The sequence below is a fragment of the Elaeis guineensis genome, chromosome 2, assembly GCF_000442705.2.
Source record: "Elaeis guineensis isolate ETL-2024a chromosome 2, EG11, whole genome shotgun sequence".
NCBI classification, from domain to species: domain Eukaryota; kingdom Viridiplantae; phylum Streptophyta; class Magnoliopsida; order Arecales; family Arecaceae; genus Elaeis; species Elaeis guineensis.
Genome location: NC_025994.2, coordinates 122,844,117 through 122,859,367, shown reverse-complemented (window position 1 = coordinate 122,859,367; position 15,251 = coordinate 122,844,117). Strand labels below are relative to the sequence as shown.

General features: G+C 36.5%; 1 protein-coding gene across 1 annotated transcript; it reads left to right on the top strand.

The window, feature by feature from the left end:
• The first annotated feature begins 9,515 nt into the window (after nt 1–9,515).
• On the top strand, nt 9,516–13,931 carry LOC105034979 (IQ domain-containing protein IQM1). The gene is made up of 10 exons (XM_010910382.3): nt 9,516–9,653; nt 10,670–11,256; nt 11,342–11,456; nt 11,559–11,624; nt 11,816–11,904; nt 12,026–12,113; nt 12,270–12,407; nt 12,530–12,622; nt 12,782–12,883; nt 13,210–13,931. The coding sequence occupies exons 2-10, from the start codon at nt 10,748–10,750 to the stop codon at nt 13,663–13,665; spliced, it is 1,656 nt and encodes a 551-aa protein (XP_010908684.1). The 5' UTR covers nt 9,516–9,653; nt 10,670–10,747; the 3' UTR covers nt 13,666–13,931.
• Nucleotides 13,932–15,251: the final 1,320 nt, after the last annotated feature.

The window sequence follows — 15,251 nt, the reverse complement described above, 5'->3', positions numbered from 1 at the left end:
AAATATTATGAATTTTGAGATTGTAAGAAATTATTTTTGACCTTACATATTCTTTAGGGCTTGCTCTAAAGAGTGTGCGACCATCATGTATCTGATCTGAATGTTAGATTCGGGGTGTGACAATAGATGATGCCCTATATATTTTTTTTTAGATGGAATATGAAGTCAGAAACTTCCTCCTTTCTTTTATTAGATGACGACAAAGAATGCAAACAAGCAGCATAGTAGTAATAGTAGTAAAGAGAGAGAGAGAGAGAGAGGAGAGATAAGGATGACAAGAAGGAACAAGAGGGAGAGTGCAACTACATCGGAAGGGATGAGACTCTCCACTAGCTCGCTCTGCAGTTTCAAAAGGAGGCATCAAAAGCATCTCCTTTGACAGCTCTGTTTCAGTAGCCCAGGGAAAGGGAGGCAAGAGGAATCGTCTCTACCTGTTGCCAAGTTTGAAGGACGTACAGTTCCAAAATGGATCAAGATCCTCGCAGATGCCTTTCCAAACTAGTGAAGCATTGGAAAAGTTAAGTTCCACCTCCTTAGCTTCCAGCTGACTTGAAACAATGCTTCCCAAGTTCACAATGCATCTTATGAGCCAAATATTTCGAACACTTCATCTTATGCTATTCTAACAAATAAGTTCGTTTCTGTGGCTGCACTGCAAACTCTTTTCTTTGTCCAGCCTAAGTGCTTATGTTTGTATGTCTTTTGATCTCCACTTAATGATACTTAACTGATCCATCTTGCTGCCGTTTTTCCTCCTTAATGGGTACAAAATCATCTGCATGTTCGTGCTCATCATTCTAAGAAGGAAGAAAGCAGCGTAGAAAGGTAAACCAAGAGGAATTTGGAATACATTTCTATGAATTTTATATACTTCCTCTTGCGGTCAAAGGAGGACTCTAGATAAAATTAAGGAAGGTGCACTACAGTCCATCGGAAGTACATCAGCCCCTATCTAATGCGTCAATATTGCGATCAAAGGCTTGTGGTTCGGATGGATCGATCTTTACTTTCGCATACGTGAGATATTATCTATTTTGGCAACTGACAGCTATAGCACTGGAACTCACGATTTTATCATTCAAAAGATGCCTCAAGAGGGAGAGAAAGTTGTATCTCATATAAGCCAGTGTTTCTTTTACTCATAACTAATGTGACACTAATCAATAAAACCCTCCTCCGAATACGGCAATATTTTCCATGAAGAATCATATTTTTTGGAAAAGCAATGGAGATTGCTTAACTAATAGCAATAGATAATGATGCACAGAATAAGGATCATACAACATATAGAGGAAGAGAAGTATAAGCAGCATTTTAGGTTCAATCTAAACCAATTTTTGACCCAAAGGTAAAGAAGAAAATTCCAATCTGGACCATCTTAAAGTACCCTTACCATGCAATATGGTCATCATTTAGCCATTCTTCCAGCGTGAAGTCCATCACCTAATCAAAATAATAGCCATTATACGGAAAAATAGAATTTTTCAAAAGAAAAATCAAATCTCTGGTCCAATTTCAGGGAATAGTCACTTGACCCGAAAAAATGACATTATTTTTTAAAAATTTTAATGATCTTCTTCTGTAACTGCTATTATGAGTCATTCTTTTTTGTTTCTTTTTTCTTTCAATAAAGGAGGGAACACATAAATAAATCATGCAGGTTCAACAATTTGGAAATGCATGACCAAAGACTTACAATTGGGTCTTCCCCTACCGCAAGGAGAGGGAAATTTGGAAATCTATAAGCAAGGACTCGAATCCAATCGGAAGCTTCCTCAAAGTTACGAATGGGTGTGATCATCAGAACGTCATCTTATTCTTAGCTGCTGATATAAACTATTACAGAATTCTTTTTTTCTGATAAAAAGTAGAAAAGATTAAATCAATCTAGAACAAAATACATTTATGAGAATCAAAAAAATAAAATAAAAAAATAACTCAAAAAGGATATCTGTTCCAGCCATCCACAAATAATGATCATTTATTTATCTTCAAAAAAAAAAAATCCATTTAGGAATGAATTGCTTAAAGAATGACCACTGTTTGTATTATAACGTACACAAAATCCTTTGGAGGCAAATCCATATCATTATCTTGGGATAAGGACGTCACCAGAGCCTTGCTTGTCGCCATGCACCTTGTGAAGGCCATTCAACAATACTAATTCCAAGTCGTCAGAAAATATGAACTCAATGGCACCCATGTGTATGATTTCACAAGCGTTGATCAGAACACTTTCTACCACCGACCGGGTTGATGGGCGGAGGTTGGCCTCTCACCTTCATTTTCCAAAGTTTCATTTCCTTTAATAAAATATTTCGCTTTCCGCCATTGATAGCGATGTGCTCGTGTTCATTGTCCAAGGGAGACCGTTAATTAATCACAATTTCCCGTTTTTTCGTGGAAGTTTGAAACCTATTATAGACTTGTCAACATCGATTGGCACCAACGTCCCACTAACAAGATTTTTCTTCTTCTTTTTTTTTTTTCCCTTTAGATCAAACAGATTAGAGCCAGCACAGAGAAATGGACTGAAGTAAGAATTTGTCATCTTACGCAACCACCCATTCTCCCAAGAAAACGAAGAAGCAGAAGAAAGAAAGTGCGGCTGCCAATCCCCTGATCGATTGCATGAAATGCTTTGGTGGATCTCCAAAATAATAAATAAGTTGAATTGGCTTCAATCAGATCCTCCGATATTAAAATAAAAATAATATAAATAATATTTATATATATTTTTATATTCAAATTATTTCATATATGAATAAAAATTTGAAGATCCAACTAATATCCATATCCATATTCGTCAAAGAAAAAAGAGATAGAATTATGATAGATTATTATTAGATCCGTATCCGAATATCCGAATCTACCTATAATCTTATATAATTTTATAAAATTTTATTATTTTTTTTTTAAAATATGCAACCATATAAACATGCTACTAACTTGATTAATCATCTATTCAGTGATATCTTTGATTCTATAATTATAAAATTTAATGATACAACTTATATTCATAATTTTAGTATCTGAATTATATTTATATTTATTTAAAATATATATGAATATGAATTTTTATATCCGAATAATATCTGTATTCATATTTGTATATATCATATAAAACAAATATGGATATGGACATACTAATATCTGATTTATATTCGATTCGATTTTAACCTTACTCAAATACTTAACTTAGAGAACATTTTTTGAAAGAGATAAGAAAAAAAAGAAAAGAAAAATAAAAAGCTTTGCCATAGCAATAGCAATAGTAATGCTGATATTAGGAGATATGTTAGATTAGTTTCTCTTTCTGGGCACCAAGGCTTTTCATCTGATTCCCATAGACGATGTCAATCTATTGTAGTTGATCTCTAGATGCTAATATGGGCTGCTTCGATCAATTTGTAAAGCAACTAAGAAGTCCAGAACTTGCTGGAGCTTTACTCCAGCTAGGCCATTCAATGGTTAACTTAGAGAGATTGTTTGTGTGGGAATGAAGGAGGAATCAAAGGGACAGAGTGTCATTCTAATAGAGGTTTAGCAATTATCTTTCGTAATGGATTTTTAAGTTTATTTATAGTTGCAAGATATGGAATCTCTTAAGATTATGTTCTAATAGATTGGAGTCGTGTTGTAACCATCGGAACTTCTATTATAACAATATGAGATCCAGCCGTAACCATCTGGGATCGCGCTGCAATTGTCTAAAATCATGCCATATTTATCGCGGATTGAGTGATAATTATCCAAATGAGTAGGCACCAAATGCAACTCAGTCCTTCAATCATTGTCCAAGATGAGAAGACTCTCGACTTGGTGTCGAACTGGGTGGTTGTCCGACTGAGATGGCGAATCCAATCTCAGAGGTTGGTTGCCCCTGATTTGGCTGGCTTGACCATCTAGTCAATGGAAGTTGACTCGATCTAATCATATCGAGAAGATGTCAGGTCTGCGATGTCAGTTGTAACATGATCAAATCTAATCACACCATGTCCCCATATTAATTTGATGCCACATCAGAAAGGAAGAAATGGCTCTCACAATGCATGCCTCCGTCCTGTTTACACCCTAAGTTCATGACTATAAAATTTGAGAGCTTTATTTACGAAGTCATTTCATTGGTGGTCCCGCATGTGATTTCTACCATGTGAGAAAGATGCAACTCCAAAGTAAAGAAAGAAAGAAAGAAAAAAAAGTGGAATTAACTCTATTTTCTTAATTCTAAATCGTCAACAACGCGATCCGAGTTAAATGCACGGTCCCTATCTACTCAATTTATTGCATTAATTTTTGTAGAGTGGTTGCTCGTCTGCTGCCGTATTCCAACCTCCAAAGAAGACCGGGATCAAACTTTCTACGACAGGAACATAGTAGTATTGTCGGATCTCGTTTGTTCTGTGTTAGGATATTAATCACAACCATACAATTTATGAAGGAGATTGATGCATATGACCACCTCCATTTACATGCAATTCTGTGTATGCTAAGCACATTGAAAATTGTTAAACCGAAGGACAAAAATTTTGTGTATGGTAAATTTAGATAGATAGAGTGGCTAAAAGAATAGGGACGCGTGACGTATAATGCAACGGAATGTATATCAGAATATATTGTCTCCAAGAGATAAAATCTTCCATTTTAGCTTGCAATCTTAGTTATGACCTTGTCCGCTACGAAGTTAAAACCAGCAAAACTATCGACCATTCCAGAGAGGCACTTCTAAATTTTTTCATACTCCCTTCCGTGGTGCAACGTGCAAAAGACTACGTACATATCTCCACCACTATTGTATTTTAGCTGGGTTATGACGCGCATGTATTGATTATTATGTTTATCTCTACTTATCTATATGGGCTCTCACACTTATCTGTATGGGTTATGATATTTATCTATACTTATCAGATATGGTAACTCGTTATTTTGGATTCACGCACGCACACACACACGAGAGAGAGAGAGAAGGGACAAAGAGAAAAAAAAATAGCAGTGATCATGGAATAAAGGGACTGGAAATAGTATTGCCAAAAAGAAAAGTGTTAACCATGCACGACACTTTACATGAGCGACCTTGTTAATGCGACCTTGTGAATGTTATTTGATAGACCAGCTGAATTACATGGGTCTCTATATATAGCTCACAAAGTCTCCAAAATAATGATTTTGAACTTTGTGTTAAAAAAAGAGAAATCTAAATCTAGAAGAAATTTATATAATGATCTGCAACAAATTTGTAACCTAGGCATGCACAACTCTATTTCCTTCCCTGAAGGTATGAGTTGGAAGTTTGGTGCACAAGGTGCGTGCTGGTACAAAATGCAGCAGGTGTTAACCATTAGTGAGTGAAGGCCAAACGATTCTACCAAACTGTTCATTAATCCACAAGATAAACATGTTAGAATATGTTTATCAAAAAAATGAAAACATGTTAGAATATCTCTCCAACCAAACCTGCAAGCATGTAGGGTGAATGAGTCAGGTTCCCCTTAGATGCATATATATTTTGTACCGCAAAAGACTTAATAGTCTCTGCTAATGACACATCATCTTATCATGCAAATGAACTGTCAAACACGATACATCCCATTGCATGCTGAAACACAGATCGCACCATGTTTGATAGCCATTAGTCTTCATGATAGAACGATGTGGCATCTATCAAGGATTATACAGGTTTTTATGTTGTAAAACATTGGTCATATAGAATCTAAACTCGGATGAATGTAGCGGACAACTTCTAAGTGATAAAATAAATAAATCTCCTAGTTGATTGGTGCTTATTACAATTTTCAAGCTCTCATTTGAGAAGCAGCCTCCTTTATATTAATCTTTTGGAGGTGAGATGTGTGATGTTCCATGATTTCATGAGTAAATGCCAAAATTGGAAAGAATCGTCATGACACAAAGTCTAATACTACGAGACAGCGAGCCCAAACCGGAGCAAGGTTTTCCATTCCAAAGTCCAAACGCGATCATGACCAGTCAAACCCGAGTGCTTCCATACACGTGCCCTTTTTCAAACGTCAACACTCTGGTCGTCGCGGTTTGACCCTTCTCTCTAGCGTAGATTACTTGCATCCCTCGCGCTTTGAGAACCGTGCAATGGGGATCCAACGGTGGATGGGTGCGAAGAAAGGTGAATCCTTCTTTCGCGCGGACACGAGCGTTCTCTCTCTATAGCGCGTGGTTAGTTTATTACGACTTGGTCGGGAAACACGGTGGCAAGGAAATACTTGCATCTGGTCAGAATTTTTTTTTCCAGAAAGCAATATCTTGGAATAATTTTATTTTAATATTTTTATTGCACGCTGGTCAGTTTGTGCTATAGACTGAATTATTGTTCAATTTTTGCCGGAGTTGACCCTCAAAAATAAGAGTGGGTATATGGTAAAAGGTTGGAATTAGCTGTGCATAAAAGAATATTTGGTTCCAAATTAGCCGAATAATTTTTTTTATAATAATTTAATTTTGCTAAGATAATTTGAAGAAATAACAAAGACAATTTGCATAAACAAAAAATAACAAAAAAAAAATCATATTTTTTCATAATTTTTTTATAATTAATATAAAATTAATGATATTTTTTTTCCTATACTATAATAGATTATATAATAAAATTGAATGGAATGAAACATCGTGAAATCCTCTCTCAAATACCTCAACTTTCGAAAGGATCCAAATATTACAGCCTAACAACTATTTCATCTACACTTATAATATAATCATCAATAGATTTTCACTAATAAAGTAAGCTGACATGTCTAATATTCAGCATCTATATATATATATATATATAGAGAGAGAGAGAGAGAGAGAGAGATAAAGAGAATATCATTGAGATAATAATACCCACATGAGACCCCCAGATCTAGCATCCCCCACATGCTTATGTACTTTGCTCGTTGTTGGATAAATTTTGGAAAAAAAAAAAATTATACTGTAAAGGAAATCAACCTAATTAAGGGCCGCAAAGTCCTACGTACATATTTTATTGTATGATTTTTTTTCAAAAAGATTATCTTATGACAACCACAATGCATTGCTTATTTCACTTGATGGGACATAGTCCACGTACGGACCAATGGACATTAATTGTAGGTGCATGAACGATCCCAGCTAAGAATGGCTCCTCCTCCCCCCACACCAACCCTATCATCTTCATTCAATGCCAGACTAAACAAATAATGTATTCATTATACTTTAAATTCTCAACAACCATGTCACCTCCTCTATGGTCCCTTTCCCGAGCAAGTTGGCTTCTTACTTCTGACATGGAATAATATATTAACAACCACCTTATCATGCCAGCCCTAGCCCAGCAGCTAAGGTTCCAAAAACTTTGCTTAGATCAGAAGCCTAATCACCCTCTAAACTATTTATATGAATCTAATTAAGAAGGAAATATTTGTTTCCCATTTGGCTTACTCTCAGCACTCAATTAGGTGCGCTTGGTGGGTTATTTTAGATGGGATCGTATTAAAGCACCGTCCATGGTGACTAGTTATATGTTTTTATTATTAAAAAAGGATAGACAAGTTGTTTCAACTTGCCTTTAAAATTATCTCAATCACATCCCCACTTTTTTTTTTTTAAAGATAACAATTGTATATTTTAAAGTAATGTATGTAGATTTTCAGCAAAGTCATCAACACCCAATCCTAAGTAACTTTACCGACCAATTTAGTTGGTCTCCAAGGCTCATCAAAGACTTGAGATAATTAGCATGGGACCTCCTTCCGGAAGTGCAAATGCTGGGGTATAGCCAAGCTTGCAAGTGCTTAGGCTCTTAACATGAACATTAGTCTTTAATCAGATCCAATGCAAATAAAGTCAACCAATTTGTCTGAAATCAAATCTAAATGGAAGTTGTAGACTTGTTCAATTGCTCAACATTTGACCTAGATTTTAGACCTGACTTCATTGAACCCCTTTACACCCCATAAACTTCGTTCTGTTCCATGGGTAAGACGTGTGTGAATCCACGATTTCGAAACCCGATGCATGGAAAAGCTGACCAGATTCTACCATGACCATTGACCATTCTGGGAACCCAACTCAAAACTATTGTGGTTCCATTCGATAAAAAACAATTTCGACCTTCTTCTTATTGGCCACGTACAATTCATGAACTACAATACTACGTCTCCCTGTATTCTTCCTCTTATTTTTTTTTGGCATATATACCATGCGTAAGTTTTGTACCACTGCTCAGAGTAAATCCGGAAGGCAAAACAAGTGTGACCAGCAGATCCCTCTCTCCCTTGACATTTTTCTTTTACTGACTCTCCAAGCTTTAAGCAAATAGAAAATATCAGTAATTCAGGGATAAGTGAGTAACGGCGGTTATCTGAAGTCAAAAAATATCGCTTCCAATATTTTAAATTGCAAGTTATACCCTTATCACCAAATCAGCAGTCAACGGCCATAATTTGCCTCCAAAGCAGTAGTTTAGTTTTTTTATATTAAAATAATAACTTTATAGAGATGCGATGAGGATGCTACGCTAAAAAATAATAACAATAATGAAAAAATAACAGCTTTTTTCTACCTTTTTAATTAAATAAAAATAATTAATTTTTAGACCATATAATTATTTTTGAAAAAAAATTATATAGATGAAATAGATTAATTTGGACAAATCTAGAGTGCCGTGTCTCATCTTCTACTATACGATATCTAGAGAATTATTAAAAAAAATATTTTTTTTGATGACAGATATATTTATCAAAAGATGAATAAGATGAAAGATTGAATTATCTCCTTTATGATAAGGCATTCAAGGGTGCGTATGAATGAAAGTGGCAATTGTTCATGATATTCTCTATGATAGTTTGTCCTATAATTTTAATGAATATATCTATAATAGATGTGTGTGAGCGTTTTATTTTATTTACATATATATATATATTAAAAAAATTAATAATATATTTTGAAAAAAATATAAAGCAGAAATAACAGTCTTTAATATCATAATAGGTCATTATGACAATAAATAACGAATGTAGTGATTATTTTTTTTTTTTTTTATTATATATTATATAATAATGTAATAAAAGATGACTAGAATCGTTATAGCAACTACAAATAACACCATCAGCGGAATGGCCAATGGTCGCGGCTAAGTTGAAGGATGCACCGTAGCGCGGCCTTCTTCCAATAGATCGACATTATAATACAGAGGTATCGTTTGACGTCCATGAGGTAAGACCGAAAGGTGCGACTGGAAGCCGAGAGCCTCCAGCCTCCGTAGGGTCCGTTCCATCGATTCCCAGCGGACATAGTTGAACCCTTCAAATAAAAAATTGAAGTACCTGCGTGTGCTCTTTTTCCAAAACCTGCTCGACGGGAATCCCACATATGTACTGACGACATCTCCATTTTTTTTTACAGAGTCAAGGGCACACCTCCATACAGTTTCCAGGAAGGACACGCTTTGGGCCCGTCAGAAACCTTGTCTTAGTTTCGTCTTTGAAGGTTATTACACGAAGACTTGTTTTTCCATTGGGGTCCACCCTGGCGTTGGATTACGGTCTGTCTATATATAGATATTAGGGAGGTTGGACAGTTCATCGTGTGGTCGTTCGAGCTTTGTGTGAAACCTTCCGAACTCTCTTCATCAGAGCGGTGGAATTCCTCTTCTCACCTTTGAGGTACTGAGAACAGAATTTGTTCTCTTTGCTTTCTCTTTTCTTCTCTTGTGTCTCTACTTCTGATCAAGTGGTTGTGTTCCTTTGGTCTGTTTGTTTTTGGTTTTTTTTAAGAAAAAAGAATGAAAAATGGTTGCTTTTGTTGGTTTTTCCAGTGTCTGCTTTCAAGCTTTTATTTGATTTGAATTGGTGCTGGATAGATTTTTCTTTATTTTTTTTTTAAAAAAACTCTTCTGTGAAATCTGAGAGTGCTTTAGTATGGCTGATTGAGTTTTTGAAATTTCTAAGCCAACTTTCTTTAGAAGAGAAAAAAAATGGAGAGGTTTTTCAGATTTTGGAGATAACCTTAAATTTGAGCTGGTATGGATTTCTGGACGCATTAAACTCGAGATTCAGAAGGTTTCTCTGTATTTCTAGCTACAATTCCTAACTAAAAATGGTGCCGCCACCATTTCATCAAGGATTTGAAATGATAAGAGAAAGAAGATGGAGCAGCCTGGACGACCTTGCCCCAAAACGGGCGAGGAGTCCATGCTCAATGCCTAAAGAGTTGAATTTGGGATTTTTATGAGCTTTTTTTTTTTTTTTCCAAACATTTGAGGTGAAAAAAATTAAACAACTGAATGCTTTCCAAGGTTTCTGAGAACCCTTCTTTTGTTCTTCTTCAACCCTTTATTTTTGTTATCCCTTTCCTCCATCCTGTATGACTTGTTCATTTGGAAAATTGACACTGGTCCAAAATCCAATTAAGACTGAGCAACCAGCCATGACCGTATCAGACTTCGGCCGATGTCTTGGTCGGAGATTTTGATCTGTTCTTAAAAATTGATATATAGAATTGCAAAAGCATGATAACAACTCAACATATTTTTTTGGCATATTGAGTTCAAAATTGTTGTAACATCATTCAGAAAGAGTATGCTTTCAAAATCTTTGATATTTTTATGGCATATTATAATCTTTTTATTAGTTATAAAGCATCACACTTAATAGTTTTTGGCTTTATGGCTCATGTGCAGGATTATCCTTCTGTTAAAACTTCATAATCAGGAACTGATATTGTTCATCAAAAAATAAAAAGAGCTGGTATTTCTTCTATGGGTTTGTCCCTCTCCTTGCTTTCGTGGGGTTGGACAGGGGATTGGACAGAATTGATAAGAAACAAGATCTTTGGACTGAGAGAAGCAGAAGCTGCCTCAGTGAATTCCATTAGCTTTGGTGAGAAAGATATCAAGATGACCCTGAGATCTCTAAGTTTCAAAAGAAGTAATTCAGCAACCAAAGTGGTGTCTAATCTGTGTGCTAATGGAGTCCTTGGGAAGTCATTAAGCTTCAAAAACTGGGAAAGAGAAGAAACTAAGATTGAAGCTACCGTTTCTTCTAAGAATCAGGCCATGGATGACGTCGAACAAGTGCCTGTGTCCTTGATGAGCCCAGTGAAGGGTGCAGTGCCTGATGTGAAGTCTCCAGGGAGTCTTCCTGCATTTTCTTCACCCAGGCCCCGGTGCGAGCTTGATGCAGCAGCCACCAAGCTGCAAAAGGTCTATAAGAGTTACCGGACGAGGAGAAATCTGGCAGATTGTGCTGTCGTGGTTGAGGAGTTCTGGTTTGTCTCTAATTCACCACCTTAGTGTGACTTGTTTACATGTGGCTGTTTGTTTTATCTTACAAAGTATTTCTTCTGATTATAGGTGGAAAGCATTGGATTTTGCATCTCTCAATCGCAGCTCTGTATCATTTTTTGGAGATAAGAAACAAGAAACAGCAGTTTCCCGTTGGTCAAGGGCACGAACCAGGGCAGCCAAGGTATAATTATTGTCACAATTCCTATATTATGGGAGTAAACATTCTGTTTATTTTCTATATATATTTTTTTTAATTTTTTTTTGTTTCTGGCTTCTTTTTCAGGTCGGTAAGGGCTTGTCCAAAGATGAAAAGGCTCAAAAGCTAGCACTGCAACACTGGCTTGAAGCTGTAAGCATTCCTTCTCTTTATTCCTGTTCCATCATTGCTGTTGACCTTTCTAATTTTGTTTCTAGTTAGAAAGCTTTTGTCCATTTTGGAAGCTTATTTGAGAGTTAATTGTTTCTGAGGGATATGCTCAAATCATTGGGCAAGAGTTATCTGATGTTGATTACTTTTTTTTGGTATATTGTGCTGTACAGATCGACCCACGCCATCGTTATGGGCACAATTTGCATTTTTACTACGATGTTTGGTCTGCCAGTGAGAGCACTGAACCATTCTTCTACTGGTATATATATAATCCCTAACAAAGCTATCTTTTCCCTTCGCCCTTTTTAGTTTTTATTTTTATTCAGTGAGGCTTGTCCATTGTGCTAATCTCCTTTTTTCTTTTTTGGATCAACATAAAGGTTGGATGTTGGAGATGGCAAAGAAGTAAACATTGAGAAGTGCCTAAGAAGCAAGCTTCAAAGCCAATACATCAAATATCTTGGACCGGTAAGCACCTTATCGAATGATATTCTGTATTCTCATGTAAACTTTGAGCAGATATCACAAATTTGATGATCCAAGTATGCAAATGCATATTGTTTGATTATAAATTTAAATTCAAATGAGCTCATCTGGTACATGTGTTCTTTTCTCCCTTTACAGAATGAGAGGGAATCATATGAAGTCATTGTGGAGGATGGGAAGCTTGTCTACAAACAAAGTCAGGAGTTCGTGAACACTACTGAAGGTTCTAAGTGGATATTTGTCCTCAGCACTTCAAGGGCATTATATGTGGGGCAGGTGTGCATGATCTTGCATCAGAGAATAACATAACAGTTTTGTTTGTTAGATCTTTTACTTTATTACAGTGATATCCAAGTTATTTGTATCTGTTCTTATACATTTTTCTTTGGAATGAGCAGAAGAAAAAGGGCACGTTTCAACACTCAAGTTTTCTATCTGGGGCAGCCACAACAGCTGCTGGAAGATTGGTTGCTAAAGAGGGGGATCTCAAGGTACATGAAACTCTTAATTTTATTTAGCTTTTGTTATCATGAATGGAGGAATAACCATCTAAGGATCCTTCATCCCGCCTACCTTTTGTGGAAAAGCCAGCATTCTATTCTCTCCTCTTTTTATTGCTTAAATGCTTACAGAATAGCTTGTGTTTGCAGGCTATATGGCCATATAGTGGTCATTATCTCCCAACCGAAGAAAATTTCAAGGAGTTCATTAGCTTCCTACAGGACCACAATGTAGACCTCAGCAATGTCAAGGTAAATTTACTCCTTTCCCTTCTGTTCATTCAAATGCATAAAACTAGAAAAATCCCAGATACTTGGTCCAAACCATTAAGAATCAACAGAAATTTTGATAATTAAGAACTATGGGAAGTCCACACAAGAGACTTTAAAGAATCATTCTTCTCATTCAATCTTTCAAGATGAGTTTATGCACCAGTTTGGTACTATCAGAATGAGAGAAAGATGCTGCCATAAAGTTCCTTGTGCCACAATCACCTCCACTTGAAAGAATCTAGAAATTAACATATGAATTGCATGGGCTATGTTTTCTTGGCTAACATATGTCCTCTGATCACCAGAGATGTTCTGTTGACGACGACGAGTACTCCTCTTCAATGACGCGTGAGCATCAGCCAACAGCAGAAGTATCAAAGTTGGCCGAAGTCGTAGAGTCTGCAATTAAGGTTCACAAAGTTGAGGAACCTGCAAAAGAGACTGCCAAGCCAGACCATGTTATCGATAGCAGCATGGACAAGGCAGCTGCATTCGAATTGGGCAGACGGCTATCATGCAAATGGACTTCGCCTACCGGGGCTCGTATTGGATGTGTTAGGGACTACCCAGCTGAACTCCAACATAAGGCTCTTGAGCAAGTTAATCTTTCACCCAGAGTTGTCATCACCCCCCATGGAAGCAAGGTCCCAATCCCCTCCCCACGCCCGAGCCCCAAGGTGAGGCTTTCACCTAGGCTTCAGTATATGGGCATCCCTACCCCCACTGTCTACCTTACTCTGCCCAAGCCAAAGAGGGGATGAATTGGAGGCATTTCTCGTGCCAATTCAACTTCCTATGCTGATTCCCGTAGAGCTTTTGATCAAAATCTTGCAGTGCCAATTTTGATCTTTGGCACCCAAGCCTCGTGCCATTAACAAAACAAACTACGCAGTGGAAGCTCATGGAACACGACTGCCAACCTATTCGCAATTTTTCTTTAGTTTTCCTTTCTTGACATTTTAGTTAGAGATTGTTTCTTTGAGCTGAACGTAAGTTCTTTGTTTTCCTTTATTCTTTTAGTTTTGGACCCGACAAATGCATGCTAATCCATAGAGTGTAAAGTATGCCATTCTTTTATGTAGATGTGGAGATGGATGTTAAGAGAATTCTTTTGTTCAAGAAAATAAAATTCTTTTGATATTTCCTTGTGGTTTTGCTGAGAAAATTTTCCGTGTTTTGGTATATTAATGAACCTTTGCCGGATCTTCAAAGTCATGTGGCAAGAAGTGCAAGAATATAGGAAAAATAAGTTGCCCAGACCTACTTAAAGTTTATTTGGTTAACTATGAAAATCAGTTTATTTTAAAATGACTTCATTCCAAAAGAACTTTCAGAAAAAAATACTGTGAGAAAAAAACAGTTTGTGTTTGACAAAATTATTTGATAAGTATTTCTCATCAAATATTATTGTCAGTACTAATAAAATAATTGGTAACATTAACACATTTGGTAGAGCATTGGCGCTTAATAACAAAACGTAGAATTAGGATTCTACTAAACATTGTCCTTTCCAATGTGACGATCGAGTAAATTTTAGTTGCAATAGGGATACCATGTCACCATCACCGTTGTGACAAATCAATCAACAATCGGGAATGGGTGGAATACAGGAGAGTAATGTAGGATATTATCTATGAAAATCTATGAGATACATGATAATCGATAAAATATAAAAAAAAAATTATTGATTTGTTATAGATTCGATGTAGTACCATCGTTGCAATGGATATTTTTTTTGTGTTGACCCTGTGTCGCTCTGCCCAGCCACCTCTAGGATTTAGGTAGTGAATAAGTGTGAAAGAGTAATCCACCCCACCCCAATAAAGTAAGACGAAAGTTCAAAGCTAACATACAGCTGATCTATTTTGACCGTTCAAACTTCAGTCCAACAACCTCTGACCTCTAGTTTAGTTTCAAACTTTAAGACTGATTGATTGCAGGTTTTTTTTTTTTTTTTTGGAATGAAAAGGAGGCGAAGCCACCGACAATTTTATTGAAAGCAAACCAGGCGATACAGGTTTAGTGAAGAGAAAGAGCCATGGCACCAAGTGGTGCCAAGTTGCAGAAGGAGAAAGAGACAAGGGAAATCAGAAGGAACCAACAAAGCTAAAATAGGATTTAGAAGCAAATATCAGAGACAGGGACAACAGACGCGAATCATCAGCACCCCAAACAGCCTCGATTATAGATCTTCTTAGCAGTTAAAATTGATGAAAAATTAAGTCTCAAACCAACAACCTTTATCTTATGTTTAAATTTCTTATTCAACCTAATGACCGACCCAATTTAAGTGATCCGACCCAACTACCTGATCACATCTCCCTCGACTAGCTCACCACATTTGCCG

Excerpts from the sequence above, each read along its gene's own strand:
- LOC105034979 (XM_010910382.3), top strand. The coding sequence starts at position 10,748 with ATGGGTTTGTCCCTCTCCTTGCTTTCGTGGGGTTGGACAGGGGATTGG. Across the intron at positions 11,257-11,341 it reads GTCGTGGTTGAGGAGTTCTG|GTGGAAAGCATTGGATTTTG; the intron begins GTTTGTCTCTAA and ends TTCTGATTATAG. Across the intron at positions 11,905-12,025 it reads ACTGAACCATTCTTCTACTG|GTTGGATGTTGGAGATGGCA; the intron begins GTATATATATAA and ends ATCAACATAAAG.